Source organism: Psilocybe cubensis, chromosome 12, assembly GCF_017499595.1.
Source record: "Psilocybe cubensis strain MGC-MH-2018 chromosome 12, whole genome shotgun sequence".
NCBI classification, from domain to species: Eukaryota; Fungi; Basidiomycota; class Agaricomycetes; order Agaricales; family Agrocybaceae; genus Psilocybe; species Psilocybe cubensis.
In genome coordinates, this window is record NC_063010.1 from 1,895,358 (window position 1) to 1,912,168 (window position 16,811).

Sequence of the window (16,811 nt, forward strand, 5' to 3'; positions counted from 1 at the left end):
ATTTGAAAGCTGAGTTTACGCTGCATATGCAGGTGGATGTCCTTGTTGAACAGCACACCCTTGAACACAAGCGAATCATCGATGTGTCGCCATTGGAATCCGCCCAACTCGCGCGTACTTCTTTTTGTTGTGTCACCCGACGCGTAATGCCCGCAGGCAAATTTCTCCATTGTTTCACAAGTTTGGTTCCAACGGAGGGGAATCATCTCGACGCCTGAGGAAGTTGAAAGAGTAATTGAAATGTTTAATGGTGTGGATGGCAGACGGAGAGGTGGAGGATTATGTCGAGATCATTACAATCACAACTGGATGGATATCGGGAATGAGGAGTGAGAACAAATACACTAAAAATTCATTGGCTGTGTCGGAGGGGTTTTTTGTTGAGAAAAAAAGGAAACTCACCGAAGGGGGCGCTCGACAATGATCTCACGCACAATCAATTTGCTCTCATTCTTCAGGTTTTCCTGGTTTACTATTATGGCATTGTCAGTGGATGGGTAATAAAAGGAGGAACACGCACAAGATGCCGCCCATGAGGTGGAGTCGAGCATTTCTCTGGGACTCAGGCATTTCCTCACAACGTCGGGTACTAGTGACATCCCAAATTAACACTGGTATTGTATAACACCCATCATGTTTGCATCCAGCTGGCTTCCATTGAAGATGAAGAATGTTGACGCACATTGGCTGGAGTGATCTTCGAGATCTGTGCGTCATCTTTCCCAACAAAGTTCATAGCTGTCTCGACAAGCACCTCGATACTGCTGCATCAAGTTTTTTCCTTCAAGCTTTCGCTCTGAGATGGTGTGCTTCATTAGTGCCAGATAGTCGGCACGGGGGTAAGGATTATCGCAAGTCGAAGAAGACGGTGTTGGGTGGCCAGTTTTGTATGTTGCCTAGAGAAGAAAGCTGATAGGCCGAATTACATGATTTCTGGACTCTGGCTGAACAATCCGTCGGAAGTGCAAGGAAGGATCGGTATATACGAAGTAATAAGAGATCATGGGCGTGTTGTAGGTAGGCGGCCTGACTGGGGACGTAATCGAGATGGGCATTGAATGGAAAGGTGGCTTTTGTTTAACGTTGTGGAATTCCTGTTAAAATGATCAACAAAGAGGGCGGCTGACGCAGAAGAAGATGCAGATATTGGTGATTCAGGTGGCGGAGGCGGTAACGCACGTCTGGGTGCAGGTGTTCTACCGCTGCCGTTGCTGCTACGCGGGCGCAATGCTGCCCCGGATGTAGACGCAGATGTCAACGAAGAGGGTCCATCAGGTAGAGGTAATAATGGCAAGGGTGAGTTGGAGCGGGCATGTGAATTAGTTTGAATAGTTGACGTAGGTGTAAATGTAGACGATGAAATTTGAGCTAGAGTCGTAGATTGTGCAGTATTAGCAGTAGTACCAATGTTCGTGTTTGTGTTCGTGTCCGTGTTCGTGTCGCTAGGTGCGGCGTTGTTAAGAGAACCTCCAGCTTTGCCATCATAGAGATCATTAATATCCCCCTCCTTCTCCCCCTCATCTCCCTGATCGCCGTGCTGCACTTGGATTAACGTATCTTCCACTTTTCCACCCAAACAAAAGGCTACCTCCGTCGCCGGGTGTATAGCAGGAGGAGATGACAATAAGACTGGAGTCGGAGAGGGCGATGGGGATGGCAGCGCTAGTGGTGACGTTGCCGAAAACCCTAAGGGAGTCCTCCCTCCACCCTCACCTGTCCCAACAGGCGAACGACCACCCCCTCCATATCCCGACCCAGAAGCAGAGCCAGACTCTGAATCATAACCAGTGACCAACTCATCCCCACCAGTGCCCCGGGAGAGCTCAGCGCCAAGCATCGGCTGGGACATATATGGCTTGTAAGTATAGTTCAGGCCCTCTGCCGTGCGCGAGAACTGCGCATACGGGTCATTCTTGATGTTGCTCCTCCGCCTTTGTTGTTTATCGTAGTCTTCAGTATCAGAGATAATGCCGTCGATATTTCCACTCCCGTTGGACGCAGCAGTACCCGTGCTCCGCATGCGCGAGTGCAGATGGGCCTGCGTGTCGAGCGAGTGCGAGAGGCCGTGCGTGGGCCGCGGTCTGGAGGTGAAATGGGGGTTGGAGGTGGACTTGGTGCTGTCCGCATCATCTTGCGACTGAGAGTGGAAGTGAATGCGGGGTGTGGAAAGCTTCCTGCGGTTCGGTATCCGAATGATGCCCTTGAGTGACGAGATCGTTTGGGAAAAGGAAAGCTTGTTCGTATGTGTGCTGCAGCCACGGGTCTACACAAGCAACATAGCAGTTATAAAGAGTAAGTACAAAGACAAAGTTGAACGCAACGATCGGTGCATGTGCAAATAACGGTTGGGAAAAAGTGACTGACCTTGTTCTGAGAGCGTCCGTTATGAGCGCTAGGCACAGGCGACACCACAGGCTGTATCGCTGAGACCTCCATGTACAGGTTATGTTGAAGGGGGTCGTGGGCTCGTTTGAGCGATTGTTGTTTGTTTCGACGTTCAAGACGAAAGCAGTCAAAAGGCCAAAGCAAGCCGAATGACGCAAATGAAACAATCAACTGCTTTCTGAATGCAGGTGCAGCGAAGCCGGGGAGCTCACAATGTAATGTGGGAATCGGGGGAATGGGGGATCAGGAATGTATATGGCAGTTCAGAATTGGTTTAGAACAAGCACGCCTCGAGGTTGGCGCAGATAGGGCACCCGCGCGGACTTTGTCTCTGTCGAAAATAAACTGATTGGATTAAAGCAAAATTAGCACTGGAAACCAAACCTGGAGCACTTGAATACAGTACTTGCAGAACGCAATGTGTGAACCAAGGTTCAACTCACCTTGTAGCCCGTGTGGGGACGCCGACTGTGCCTCCTCCGCTGACTCAACCGCGCAGAATGACAAAGACGTGTGATAATCGGTGGGCGAAAGGTGGGTCGCTGGTTGAGATGAAAGAAAAGGAGAAAACGAACGCTCGTTACGCGGTCTTTGCGGTGGTGGTCGGTCAGCTTCAAGACATAAGCAGGGTCTTGAAGCAAAAGGACGCACAAAAGTACAATTCCGAGCAATTATTGCAGAATCGGCACGGATCCAGGGTGAGAAGCGGGCGTCCTTTCTCTAACATACAAAATACAAAACACAGCCGGTGATGGCCCCGATCAGAGAGGACTTGTGCCCAACGCGCATTTTCCATTTTGAAACTCAGTCAACGCCGACTTCCCTTTCCTGCCATTTCGCCCGCAACCACTACTTTAACAACAACTGCGTTTCATATGTTTTATGTCTTTCTCCTCCAGAAAACACAGTGCTCGCGCATGGATCCTCCCCGCCTTTTGGTGACATCACCCAGATAATGACGGGCAGAGTCGTGCATTCATCGGAACACTTCCAAGCCTAGTACAATCAACATACCGCATCTCCAGGGATATGACCAGTGAATGAACAAGTTTCCTGCGTAAAAGGGCTTCTGGTTCATCCAATCGCCATTGCACAAATTGAATTATAGCTCAATGGACATACCTTGGACCTGCATCAACCCTTTGCCTGCCCCACCTATTTCTCTTCCATTCTGCACCTATAACCCAGTAAAATTATATCATAACATCAAAACGAGTTGAAGGGCTATGCGGCTCAACAATCCTTCCATGCCGTCTTGAGCCTGTTGTCATTTACGACCTCAATACCCACCCGACCAAGGTAAGTAAGAAGCCGTCGTCACAGATCAGTTATCTAGCTATTGATGCCATTGGCCATTTACCCCCTTCAATCCCACTCCTCCGCAGCTCAACGGCTGTGTGGCACATAGGCGAATTCGTTCACAAAAAAAGACAAGACCGTAAGGTGAAAACCAAGTATATAATTAATGAAATTCATACAATCGACGAAACCATTGAATATCAAAACAAAACGAGCGTGTAATTTACCACATACGAACGAAAGATGACCAGATCAAAGCCTAAAGGACTACGGGTAGAAAGAATGAAACACTAGATCGAGAAATACCTAGCGAATGAATACAGTTAATGTTGATGTACGTCCCACCGTCGCCCTCCATCCGCTCCAGTTTCTACTTCTACCACATCCTGGATAAAACAACCTCCAGAAGCCGGCTGCTTTGTTGTGGTAGCAGGTTCCTGGGAGTCTTAATGTGCTTGTTCTCTGGTCACTTGGACGTCAAAAAGAACAGCATTCTTTTCCTCAGGCTTCTCGTTTCCATACTTCTTATCCTTATGCCTCCAAGGTTTCAAGTCCGGTTTTTGGTCGTCAGGCTCCGAGCCGTCGCCTTTCTTGCCGGGGTGACGATATTTTCTACGCTTAGACTCAATGTTCTTCTGACGTGTCATCCGCGGCATAAGAGACATTCCATCCATAATTCCTACATCGTTGAGCGTACTTTCGAGTGCAGCGTTTCCTTTTGAGTCATCTCTCTGTTCGACGATGGGACGCCATGAGAATTTATGACATGGAGGCGAGGCAGAAGACTCGTCGTCATATCCTCCTCCTCCTACTTTGTTGGAGGCCGGTACTTGAAAATAGAATCTACCGTCAGCAACAGTGTTTATGCTTTTCCCAGTTCATATCATATCTTTTGCACGTTCGGCTGTTCTACCCCGAAGAATATTTGGAGCGCCGAGTGCTTGGATGACTCCAGCACTCAGTATTTGAAGAATATAGAGCGACAAGGTGAAAAAGGAATGTTTAAACATATTGCTGATCAAGTACGGTGTCAAGGAGTGTAATGATTGAAAGAGCGCTGGAAGACCTTGGGATACTGGAATAAGGAGAGAGTAGCGTTGACCGCAATTTTATAGTTTTCAAGAGTTGTACCATATCCTCTGGACCCGAAGGACTGTCCCAAGTTATGGCGTCCACCCCTGTACTAAAGGACTAATAGCCATCATTTATTCTGAAAAGAATAGAAACTACATATCAGATAGCATATGGTTTTACAGATAAATGGAATTCAACATTAAAGAAAAAACGCTCTATTTCATTGAAACGATGTATTAGAAACAAGTCGCGGTCAAGCATTGCTCGAAAATAATGTGCAGAATTCCCTCGAGTTCGGCTAATTTAGCTTTAAGACGCTTTACTTGGGCGTTTATCGTTTGAATTTGTATTTATGACGCCTGACGCAATGCTTTGAATTGAAGAACCACATTATCAGGTGGACATTTATTGTGCTCGACGTTTTGCAGGCCCATGGTTTCGTCGGGTATCCTATTTGAAAATCAAATAATCCAAGTTTACTACATAAGTCACAATTGAAGAAGAAAATCTGAGCTATTTCCTTACGCTTGACTTTGAAATGGTGACCTCGAACACAGTGAAACCGGGCAACAACCCTAAACCTGTATATGATTGGCGACTTCGACCATTTAGCTTTGCCCGAGTCATGTGGGCTTCAAACATCAGGGTAGTTTGTGTAGAGATATTTGCCAATCCAGATTAACAATTAAATGACAGTTTATCCAAATTTCATTTTCCGAGTTCTACGACATTCCGTTTGAAACTTTCAAAAGTTACCTGGGACCGCAAGTTTGGGGGTATATTAATAGATTTTTTATCCAATAAGTCCGACAGTGTCCCTTACAAATGTTATAAGATGTTTGAATCCAAGACTAGTCCACCCAGCTCAATTAACATCCTCATCCTCATCCACAATCTCGATAGCTACACACCAAAACATCCTTCCCCATGGCTCCTTTCCGTTCCTATCTTCTCCTCCTTCCTCCTTCCGCACCCGCTCACAACAAACAAACCGAACCGGCTGTCCATCCCAATACTTCATCAAGTCAAAAGACAATCCCCCGGGCAGTTGCAGGAGCTAACGTCGGCGCAAAACTGATAAACCCATAACAAAAATCGGTCGTGATCACATCCTCCGGGCCGAAGACCTGCCGGCGGGCTTTTTGCGCAAAGTAGCTGCGCCGCTGCGACGCTGTCTAAAGCGTCTGCAGTTTCCGCTCACGCTTCATACGGCGTTCTCCTTGCTCGGACGACGAAGAAGAGCCGGTGCTAAGCGTACTCCGCGCACGCTTCGGTTTGACTTTGCGCATGGCGGATTTGACAGAGAAGCTCGAGCCGCCGGTTGAGGATCCCTTCGAGCTGGATCTGGCGGTCGATAGGGGACTCGGGCTTACCGGTGCAACGTTGTCGGAGGAGGAGGACGCAGAGCGGAATGATGTTCCTGATGAGCTGGATGCAGAATCTCCCTCATCGAGCTCATCAGAGAGGGCAAGGTACAGCCCAGAGTTCCTGTCTTGGATGGACTGGTTTGCTGAGAAGGGGGGTAGCATACATGAGGAGGAAGAAGGTGGAATCCTCGTGTGCATGAAATGAGGCATGGTCGATATTAGTGGTGAAAGTGCCCATGGCTTGGTGGAAGATGTGAGGTCGTGTTTGAGAGTTGGGTCGATGTAGCTATAGAAATGGAGATCAGTTGAAGTTAAAAATATAGAGATGGAGAGAGATGGAGAGAAAAATAAAATGAGCGTACTGCATGAATTTAAGTACCGCGCTTGTTCCCCATGGTAATTTGAGAGGCCTATCGAATGTGTTTCCGAATAAAATGTCGTCCGCTGAATAGAGTACGAGGAACCGGCCTTCACACCACCCAACGTAAAATAACACCGAAAGTCAGCACACGGAATCACACGAATAACCCTTCCCCTTCTCGCGACTCGAACATCGTGCAAATTCGAAATACCAAAAATAGGCAAACCAAACTCACCTCGGACAACGATACTCCATGTAACACCGCCGCGATCTTCTCTCTTGAAATATTCAGACTCGTGTACTTTTCCCTGTTCGTCCGTCATGCCCTGAATCTGCGCTACCAATTCACCTTCAAACAAATCGGAGCGGATAGGGTGTGAATGTGGAGTGTTGACGAGGTGTGTTATGGGAACCATCGAGGAAGGAGATGTACCTGCAAGGACCCGGAGTCGAGGAGCCATTAGAGTATCAACTATGTGGGGTTAGGTTAAAGGATTGAAGTAGCCGTCGATGCGGAAACGGTGAGCGTGTACAATTTTGTGTGGACGCCCGCGATGTGTTAATAGTACTGGAATGATATGGCGCTCCTGGCGGGTAGGTGTACCGGGTGTGAAAGGGGACGTAGACGGTGAAATATCCACAGTTATGATCGGTTATGTATGTATGTGTACCAGTGCAAATGAGGCTCCCCAGTCTACCACCCCAATTTGTATTGAGGCTGAAGAGCGTTTTGGATATCGTCGTCAACTGGAATCGAAAGGCCAGTAGCGGCACACAAGAAGACAATCCCAAAGATGGCGACAAAGAACAAAGGTGAGTCAAAGTGCGACAGAAGGGACGGTGTCAGACGGTCGCTGCAGAATTGCACAGACAAAAAATTCACGAATGAGCGAAACTGCAAGCCGTTGCAGACAAGATAGAATGGTTTCTTCTCCTCGTCGGACATGCTTTTCCATACTTTTCCGGCTTGCTTGCTGAGCTCGTGTTGCTGGACCTCCCTGGGTGCGCGCATACAATTGACATACCACGAGAATGCATTGGCGTTTGGGTGCGGTATGGGTGGTGATGAGTTCATGCACTAAAATATAGAGCGGGTCTGTAGGGTGTAGCTTTGGACGTTTATTTTGAAGCACAAACAAAAAAGAGACTCACTCATAACAAATACGGGGGCCTGCGGGATGACAATAAATTGTATCACGCACTATTCTGAAGAAACGTGTCCCTTCAAATCAATCCACATTGTATAGCTGAGAGTGCCAGTGTTAGCAAAATATCACTGTACAAGAAAAGTTATAAATCCATCTCCTTCCACTGTTTACCGGAAGTCAAAGAATCAAGTTATATGCTATGTACTTAGTGAAAACGTTACCTTCGACTTCAAGAAAAAGGAAAATAGATACACGTAGACCTTTAAGACAATGATAAGGAGTTGAAATGGATACACTCAGGTTGTGTTATGTCGCTACGAAACTCACTGAAAAAGCGACTCACCACTCACTATACCTTGGCATTGATTAATAAGCGGTCACTTCTCAGTGAGTCACTTACTGTTGAGTGACTCACTAAGTGACTAATATATAATACATTTTATGAATTTGAAAATATTCTTTTGCACAAAAAATATCGGCAGAATATATGATTGAAAATTCTCCAAAATACTTGACAGAAACATAACGTATATCTAATTTAAAAGTTGTGACAAAAGCGTCACGAATTTATCTAAAAAATACGAATCAATATTCTTTTTATATACTATTACATATATTAGTACAAAATATCACCAGTAAAGTCGAAAATTATAGGTTGAAAATACATTTTGTATATGATACTTTTTTTGAGGCAATATATAAAACATATTTGGCAACAAAATATCAATTTTTAAACACGAAACATGTTTCTAATTCGTATATTTTCGTCATATACGGATAGCTGCCAGCAGTGTGGACCATTGCGCTACCGAGATGAGTAGAGTATTCATTTATGCAAGAGGTGGGAGATTGACAGCATGAAATAATGTTACAATAACAGTACGTATAACAAAAAGAATGAACATCATAAATTACCAATGCGAGTGTAAGTCGTGTAAGAGCTAGAACGGAAAAGACATCGATGAAAAGTGGGTTGCGATGGGGATAAGAGGCAAAGGATGTATGTACTACGTGATATAGCGTGATAGTACAGTAATGGATTAATAGCATAACAATCGTGCATGGATTGGGAAGGGAGAAAATAAAAGAGGGGCAATCTAAAAGCTTCGAAGCATTCAGCTTGTCGAAGGAGGATTGCTGGGTTGGACACCAGCATTAGCAGCGGCAGCCATAATGATGTTTTGCCACTGAGGATTACTACGCAGAATCTCCATCAATTGCTCCGGCTCGATCTTCAGATCGGCCATCGCAATCAGCTGCTGGACGGTACTGATCATTGAGGTCGGTGTATCGCTGTTTTGTGGATTTGAAGAACTCGGAGTTGCTGATTCGGATGACAACGACGTTAAAGAGGACAAATTGGAAGAGGATGCCTGCACGGCCTCTGGAGGTTGTGCCGGCGTAGCCAATTCAGGCGTAGAACTCGCCTTCGAACCGCTGGCAGCGCTATCCACTGCCGCCTTCTGTGAACGATCACGATAGTATGGTGAGGCCCCAGCCGTCGAAGCTGGCTCAGCACTCTGAGCTTGAGGAGCAAGGGCTGGGCCCTGATAAGGTTGCTGCCAATTCAACTGGGTAGTCGCTGTAGTCGCTGCCGGGGTCGTTTTCGCTACTTCTGCAGTTCCAGCGCTTGTACTCGTCCCAGCCGTCGTCCCAGCCGTAACTGCTGCCCGATATTGTGCAGCATTATACGCATGAGCATATGAATAGGGGTTATAATGCACCTGCTGCGGCTGCGGCTGCCGTGATCCACTTGCACCAGCATTCGCTGCTGAGGTCGGACCTGTCGTAGCTGAAGTAGCAGGGTTCGCATAATATCCAGGATATCCATACGGGTACTGAGCCTGGGCTGCTGAGACATAAGCCCAATAATCATACGGGCCCGCATGTGGCTGGTATGATGTGGTCACAGGGGTAGCCGCGCCACTGGTAACCGCCTTGCTCGCCTCTGAAGTTGAAGTCGCAGACATGCTCGCAGGGTACGCCCCCGCGGAAGCATATGACTGTTGACTAGCCGTGGCCGCTAACACAGACGGGAATGTAGTGACAGGCATAGCGCCCGGCGGAACATCTGCGTGAAAAAGATCAATATCCAAGTATGCCAATTACACAAAAAGGCAAGAAACATACTCAACAATTGTGTACTATACACCGGCTGCTGGAGCTGCTGGTTGTGCTGTACGCCGCGCTCCGGTTCAGGGGGTGCGATATCCGATGGTTTCTGAAGAACGGGGCCATCCGTGAATCCAAATACAACACTGCCCCATTTGAACTCCTTCTTCTGGCCCCGGTCCCACAACACCTCGACTGTACTTGTCTCCTCGATGACTCTGATCAGAGACACCTCAAAGACCCCAGCACTGACACGAATCTTGATCCTGGACATGCTTGGCAGCGCCAGCAAATCGTTCCGGATTTTCTCATTCTTGTTCGCTCGCTTTTGAGCAGCCACAGCCTTGAGAACAGGAAAGAACAAAGTAAAGCAACATAAAGCAGCAAACGAAAGGAAAACGAAGAAAAGGGGTAATTAACGTCAGTAATCAACAGAATGAATAAGGTGCAAAATAACGCACAGGATTATGCTGCGTGCAAAGAATCTGCACCTCCAATTTTTTGACAGTCTTGAACACACAAGGATCATTGTCACTGGGCGCTGCTTTCTCAACAGCTCCCACCGCACCAACGCCCTCAGCCGATATTGGTGTGGGAGCAGGATTATCTACCTGCATTTGATCGATTATCGGGGGATTAACCGCCGGTGCGGTAGTATTTGAAGTATTTTGTATTGGCGCTGCTTGAAGCAGAGTTTGATGCTGGTGAGACAAAGGACCATCTGAAAAGATGACCTCCTTCTCAACCTGCCCAAGGATGGTGAATACAATTCCCTGATCCGATCCTGATCCTCCGTCCTTTGCACAACTGACGTGGAACGCCTTCGAACATTTGCCTTTGGTGCACTGAACAGGGGCGCCGTGGCTCTTCGGCCTAGACTTTGTACACACGGTGCATTTCTGTAAACAAAAAGGCAAAAATCATAGGTCAGCATCATCGCCCGAAGTCACAACATACATATTCCAAATATTGGAATAGAATAGGAAAAAGACACGCACAAGATTCCACCGATCCTTAACGATACCATCAACACCAAAGACAACTTTCTGCTTAACACCATCCTGATCAACCTCATCGACCCACGTCTCCGGAACAATACTAGCACAGAACTCATGTGCCATCCAGACTTTCGGATTACCAGCAGCATCCACTGCATCCTTCCGCGTAGGAGGCTCCATGACCTTGAGCAGGCCGTCCTTGCTCATTGACACGCATAAACAACAAGGATACGGCTCTATCCTGGGGCCCAGTTTAAGTGTTATTGAAAGCTTGGTCGGGGTTTGTTTCGATGGAGGTATGGAAATCGTCGTCGTCGTTGGCGCGGTTCCTGAGGTCATACCAATGGCCTTCGATGGCGAATGCGTAAGTTTTACCTTTTTGAGTGTGGGTATTGTTTGAACGTCGAGTTTTGCATCAGATTTTCGCTTCCGCGCAGCAGAGGCCTTTGGAAGCACTGGGGGCAGTACCACCTCCTCATTTTCTTTTTTGACGACCGCTTTTTTATGGGATTTCTTATTTTTGGCCGGAGAAGAAGGTTTGGATGCGACAGCGGCAAGAGCAGCGGCTTCCCGTTCTTCTTCTCGTTCCCGTAATAGTTGATCAACATCTATCCGCACACTTTTGGCAATTCTGTTGTTAGCATCCAAAATATATGCTAGAAATAGTAAAAGCTCACCTATCACTGATACATTCGCAAGCTTTAGCATGCCTTCCAATTTCAAGCCAACTCTCCAAAGCGAAATTGACACTCTCCGCGCAATTGAGTCCAAGATTGAACCCAGCGTGATAACCTCTCGGAAATGTTATTACAAATTCACCCGCCTGCTGTACTAGATGGTTAGGCCTGCAGGACGAGTTGGCAAGGATGTTTGGTGATGCAAGGAACGATTTATGTCGAAGGAACTGATGACATTGCGAAACATCTTTTGGGAAATAACCTAATACAGAATTTGCTCAGTAACCCCAAAAACAAGAGAACAATGATGGTTGTCTCACCTCGCATCGTCTGTTCCAGTCCCGATGCTCTTCCCTGAGGAATAGCATACCAGAACTTTGGAGCACCGAAGTGGATGTAGTTAATGCTGAAAAGATCCATATCTTCAACATGCCATGCAAATGTGGCTCTCCACATTCCAAAGTATAGGTAAGGAGTATTAACTCCTGGTAGACCCTGACTTGAACTCGGAAGTAGGCGAGACAGAGCAGATGGTAAATGAGCTACATTCCACGCCGTCGTGGCATCAGTGAACAGGGAACCTAAAAAGACATCATCATAAGGATATCGAGGTCAATTGCCAAGACTTCAGCGTAGACGTACCCATGGTATCTGCGCCATACCACGCAGGTTTTCCCAGTCCACAGTTCCTCCAATACTGACGTTCCAGTTTCTGGCAGAATTCGGAAGTATAGTCAGATGCCTGGGTGCCAGGTGGCAACCACTCCCTCTCCGGGTCAAACACGTCCAAGAACGCTAGATCGCGCGCAGCACGTTCTGCCAATCCAGCCTCACGCGCCTCTCGTGTCTGGCCTATTCGCTTCGGCCTCACCCTGGGAGCCTCTTGTTTCACTGGTTTCTTTTTTGTCTTCTTCTTCCCTTTCGCTGTGTTACTGGGGCCAGCTGCAGGGGGAGAGCCTTCGCTATTAGGAGGCGTAGCAACGGCCTGCGCAGCCGAATGCCCGTCGGACAGGGAGTGATAGTCGTCCATTGGCTCTTCCTTAATGACCACCACCTTAGACACACCCGGGCCGGATGGTTCAACCTTTACTTGCGGTTCCTCCTGCTTTGCTTTTCGCTGCAGTTTAGGCCTGGTTGTAGGCACATAAGCACTGCGTGAGGTAATGCCAACTTCCTGTATTCCAGGTGCCCTAAACTCGTCCTTTGTACAAAGTTCTACCCATTCGCGGACGCTCATGAGCTTGCGCTTTTCCATGTTCTCTTGACGAAAGAGACCACCGCTACCGAGCATATGTTGCTCAATAGGCGTCTTGATCTTGACATTCTTCAGCTGCTCTTTGATTGATGGTAATGAGTCGGACCTGGATTGTGTCACAGGCACAGATTAAGGAAGAGGTTTGACGAAGATGCAAACACTGACTCACCATTCCTTTGGAGGTATCACTTTCACAATCCCGCTCCTCATACCCCAGCATTCAACTCTGTTCATGTACCCTTCGAAGTCCTGAAACTCCTCCATGGTAGGTTTGAAGACGGGGATGCCACGATTGGCCATGGGGTCATCAGCAGGGTCGAGCCAAGTCTTCCCATCGGAATCCGGAGAAGGAGGTAACTGAATGTTCTCAGATCCATAGAAGTGGTCTGGTTGCACCGGTATGGATGGCGTAGGCGACCTACAGGGCGTCAGAGTCGACCCTCGAGAAAATGAATCCATTTGAATTATTGCCGACGCCCTACGGCTGCGCGACAACTTGAAGCCGGCGTTGGCACAGCTGCGGTGAAATTTGAAAAGAGTTCGTGGTGCGAATGAGCTGCTAGTAAACCCCTGCTCGTAGTCGATGATGATGTGGCCGACGAAGGGCTGATTGTGTGCTCGCTGTTGGATCTGGAGGGCCCAGTCAGATTCACGGCGGCAGGACCTAGCGGAGTTCCAACGGGAGGCTAGGTGTGACCAGGCCGTGCACCGCCCGGATCAAAGTCACGCGATCTGCGCCCCAGGCCTCTCCAGAGTCCATCTCATCTTATCCGATAACTCCTTCATCCACAGTCCTGTCAACAAATCTTTCTAACACGCCCACTATTGACTTGTGTGAAAGGATCGACCTGGGTCCTGGGTACCAAGAAATTTCACACATCGCCCGTGCTATGTTACTGACATTTGACAGATCGTCTGGCAGCACAGGCGCTCGTCTTTAAACTTGGTTCCCACCATATAGGATCTCTATTCCATCGATGAAAAACGATACCTCCCATGGTGCAAAGGCGTGGAAACCCAGAGTTACTCACACGCATGTTTTCCTTGCAAAGAAAAATTTCCCGGTTAATGTACGTTGCTTTGACGGTCTTTTGAATGAATCCCTCACACCAATTCAGAGCTGCGCCCGAAAATATCGGTACGTATTTATGCAGATCCACCAACGTCAATTAAACTTCGCCTTCAGCAATATTGAACGCACAGAATGAAATGCACACATTCTTAAGACTTGAAGACGTCAAAAGAGACTTCATTTCGAAGAAAATCTGCCCTTTCCTTGCACTGTTGGCTCCCAAAGGGGTCATCTCATTTCGTAATCTGGGAAGTATCATACATCGCCGCCACCCCTTTCATTTTCAGCATTTCAACGATCAAATCGTCTGGGATTTCTGCTTCACGTTCCAGCGTTACTCTAATTCTTACATACACCCACTCAACCCCCAACTCAATTCACGCCAACTTTTGCATTATGCGATGCAACGTCACAAACAATGCAATGAATCCATCATCACGCGCCAGGCAACAGATTTCACCTAATAGTTGATCTGTCAAGGCATTCAATTCCGTGGCGTATTAGTCGCTTGAACTTTACAAATGACTTGCCTGCTGCCAGTGCTAATGCCAGCTACATACTGTGCTGTGTACTGTACGTCTGTATGCCCCATCTCGCTCATTGCCCGTGTCACATCTGCTCAAATTACGCATTTTCAGGGAGGCGAGCAAGGGCGCGACGCCTACACATCAATTCTCGATTCAAGTTTCGACATACATGCGGACATACCACTATAGCACCTGCCTGTCTCACTGCTACGTTACTTGTGCCTCGGTATGTAACTCCTCCATCTTCCTCCATCTCTTCTATGAATCTGACAGGTACGCTGTCAATCGAAGTCCTCCTCGGGACGGCTCCGCTCAAATCTCTCCAGACGGCTCGGCCGGCCTCTGTGAGCCAGCTAGCCGGCGTCCCAATCTGAACCTGAGCTGAAGCTAAGTTTGGCTAGCACAAGCAGCTCACGAGTTCTCTTATCAAACCAACGACATCGGAGCCGTACGACAATAATCAACACCATCAACCCGACACAATTCATCGACACTGTAAGCACCTAATCGTGGTACATCACGCCTGCTAGCCTACAGACCTCAGGGGCTGGCCACCACCATACCTTATCTCTGTCGATCCAGATTCCTCACCACCACCATTTTCACTATCATGATCACCGTGATAACCCATCTTCTCCACTGAGGTAAGTAGCTACTGCACAGATCCTCTTCTCTACTGTGCTTCTCTTTGGAATCTCTAGGAGCTTTGCCTCTCCTTAGATTGATCAATGATGGCGTGAAAACGTTTCGTGCAGAAATATTTGGCTGAGCCTCTTCGACATCTCTTGATCTTGGTTATGAATTACGGCCACCGAATGAATACTTCCAGGTTTCACAGTGGATTTTTAAACTTTAAACGCCGATGCGGGGTCATAATGGAGTGAATGCATCATAGGTCCCAACAGGCTCTCTTTTCCTCGTTGTAAAGAGCCATATGGACATATTATGGCCCTTCATGTCGGACTATGATTCTGCAACTGTATAGTCGTCCATACACTAAACATCAATTGAGAGAACATTCACAATGTCGCTCAGTCCATCCTTTGAATGCCGATGTGGGGTCAAAACCAATGATCCGTGAAGATACTATCTGTGCCAACAGGTTCTCTTTCCTCATGGTGAAAGAGCCGTAAGGACGTATTGTGCCTCTTCTTTGTCGGATCATGATCCCACATCCGTCTACTCATCCACACACCAAACATCGGTTGAGTGTGTCCTCCATCTGGCGCTACCGTCACCAATGGTTTACACTGCCCGTCTAGCCTGTGTGCCCGCCAACCCAACGACTCCCTTCTCGCATCTGCCACTCTGCTACGCACATCGCACAACCGTACCGTAGCACACATCTCCTCCGATGTTGAAGGAAACAAAGCCAGAACTTAAAGAATTCGAGTCGGACCGCACCCACCGAAAAAGAAGGTGAGGTAGACTTTCGCAGTTGATGCTCTTCATCACCGACCAAGAGCTGTCTAAGTATACGCGCACCGTGAGTATAGGCAGACTCTTTGTTATTCGTGAAGCGTCGAACGTGCTATTCCAATTCTCCTCCTATTCCTATTCATAAACCAAAGACGGCGAGAGCACCCGGTTCGGAATGCTTCGGGAACGGCGTGCGATTTCCCTGCTAGTGTGCCACAATCACATCGAAGCAACTGCAAAACACATCGTCCAGATATTTCGCCGACCGTAACAGTTTCCACGACATCTGCATTTCCACGACCCATGCAAACCAGAGCCGGCACACCCGCCCGAGGGATTTTCCTGCCTCGTCGGAATGCCAATGTGTCACTGCACAATAGCCAGGTACTCTCCTACGCTTACTCTGAGTGACATCGGCCCTCGACACTCACGGGTCTCTCATGCTAAGTAGCGCATATGCCTTCTGCACCCCGGTATTCCACCCGAAATCCGAGAGCGCAACGCGCATCCGCCAAGCCTGAGAACTTGTCAGAACGAATACTCCGTCCACGGCACTCACACAACTGGCAATGGCGTTGTGGCAAGTGCACCTGAGAAATTATAATCCCGACACTATTCCGCTCTCATCTGAAGCATTTCACAAACAACTCAGTAACTGCCCACTCACAGAACGCCACCATGACCGTCCTCCTCGCCGTAACTTACATTACATTGAAGACATTTGTACATCGCATCACATCGCATCATCAGTTCGCATCACTTTAGAGTCAGAACTGAATTACATAACCAAGGCGTCTGATGCTCTGGAGGATAAATTTGACCGACATCCTATCTATAGGATGTCAATGCTACACACCCTGCATTTCCGTTTGAGGTGTTTTGAGGTCGCTGACAGTTTGCGGTAAAATATCGTATCATCGGGATGGATTTCTGTGCAAAACTATACTAAAGCATGAACGCCGGCTTGCCTGTAACGCCAACGCCCAAAGTGGTTTTACATGTCACTCAGAGAAAAATCATGAAAACCATATCATACATACATTGTTCCATATATCTATAACTATCATATGGGCAAGGAAATACTGAAGGCCGCTTCTATGGCGGTAAGAAAATTATG

The 16,811-nt window shown here is 47.7% G+C and overlaps 5 protein-coding genes across 5 annotated transcripts; all 5 read right to left on the reverse strand.

Moving 5' to 3' along the window:
- Positions 1-1,000: 1,000 nt before the first annotated feature.
- JR316_0012556 (uncharacterized protein) lies at positions 1,001-2,436 on the reverse strand (the record flags this gene model as incomplete). The annotated part of the gene is made up of 2 exons (XM_047898181.1): positions 1,001-2,263; positions 2,365-2,436. 2 exons carry the CDS (start codon positions 2,434-2,436, stop codon positions 1,001-1,003), a joined length of 1,335 nt encoding a protein of 444 aa, XP_047743070.1.
- Positions 2,437-4,130: 1,694 nt separating this feature from the next.
- Positions 4,131-4,694, reverse strand: JR316_0012557 (uncharacterized protein; the record flags this gene model as incomplete). Its single annotated transcript, XM_047898182.1, has 2 exons — positions 4,131-4,513; positions 4,583-4,694. The coding sequence occupies 2 exons, from the start codon at positions 4,692-4,694 to the stop codon at positions 4,131-4,133; spliced, it is 495 nt and encodes a 164-aa protein (XP_047743071.1).
- A 1,239-nt stretch (positions 4,695-5,933) lies between these two features.
- JR316_0012558 (UPF0590 protein) lies at positions 5,934-6,947 on the reverse strand (the record flags this gene model as incomplete). Its single annotated transcript, XM_047898183.1, has 4 exons — positions 5,934-6,089; positions 6,132-6,411; positions 6,488-6,593; positions 6,722-6,947. 4 exons carry the CDS (start codon positions 6,945-6,947, stop codon positions 5,934-5,936), a joined length of 768 nt encoding a protein of 255 aa, XP_047743072.1.
- A 233-nt stretch (positions 6,948-7,180) lies between these two features.
- On the reverse strand, positions 7,181-7,561 carry JR316_0012559 (uncharacterized protein; the record flags this gene model as incomplete). The annotated part of the gene is made up of 1 exon (XM_047898184.1): positions 7,181-7,561. One exon carries the CDS (start codon positions 7,559-7,561, stop codon positions 7,181-7,183), a length of 381 nt encoding a protein of 126 aa, XP_047743073.1.
- Positions 7,562-8,749: 1,188 nt separating this feature from the next.
- Positions 8,750-13,135, reverse strand: JR316_0012560 (DNA damage-responsive transcriptional repressor RPH1; the record flags this gene model as incomplete). Its single annotated transcript, XM_047898185.1, has 8 exons — positions 8,750-9,705; positions 9,765-10,089; positions 10,208-10,645; positions 10,745-11,363; positions 11,422-11,683; positions 11,742-12,002; positions 12,064-12,782; positions 12,846-13,135. 8 exons carry the CDS (start codon positions 13,133-13,135, stop codon positions 8,750-8,752), a joined length of 3,870 nt encoding a protein of 1,289 aa, XP_047743074.1.
- Positions 13,136-16,811: the final 3,676 nt, after the last annotated feature.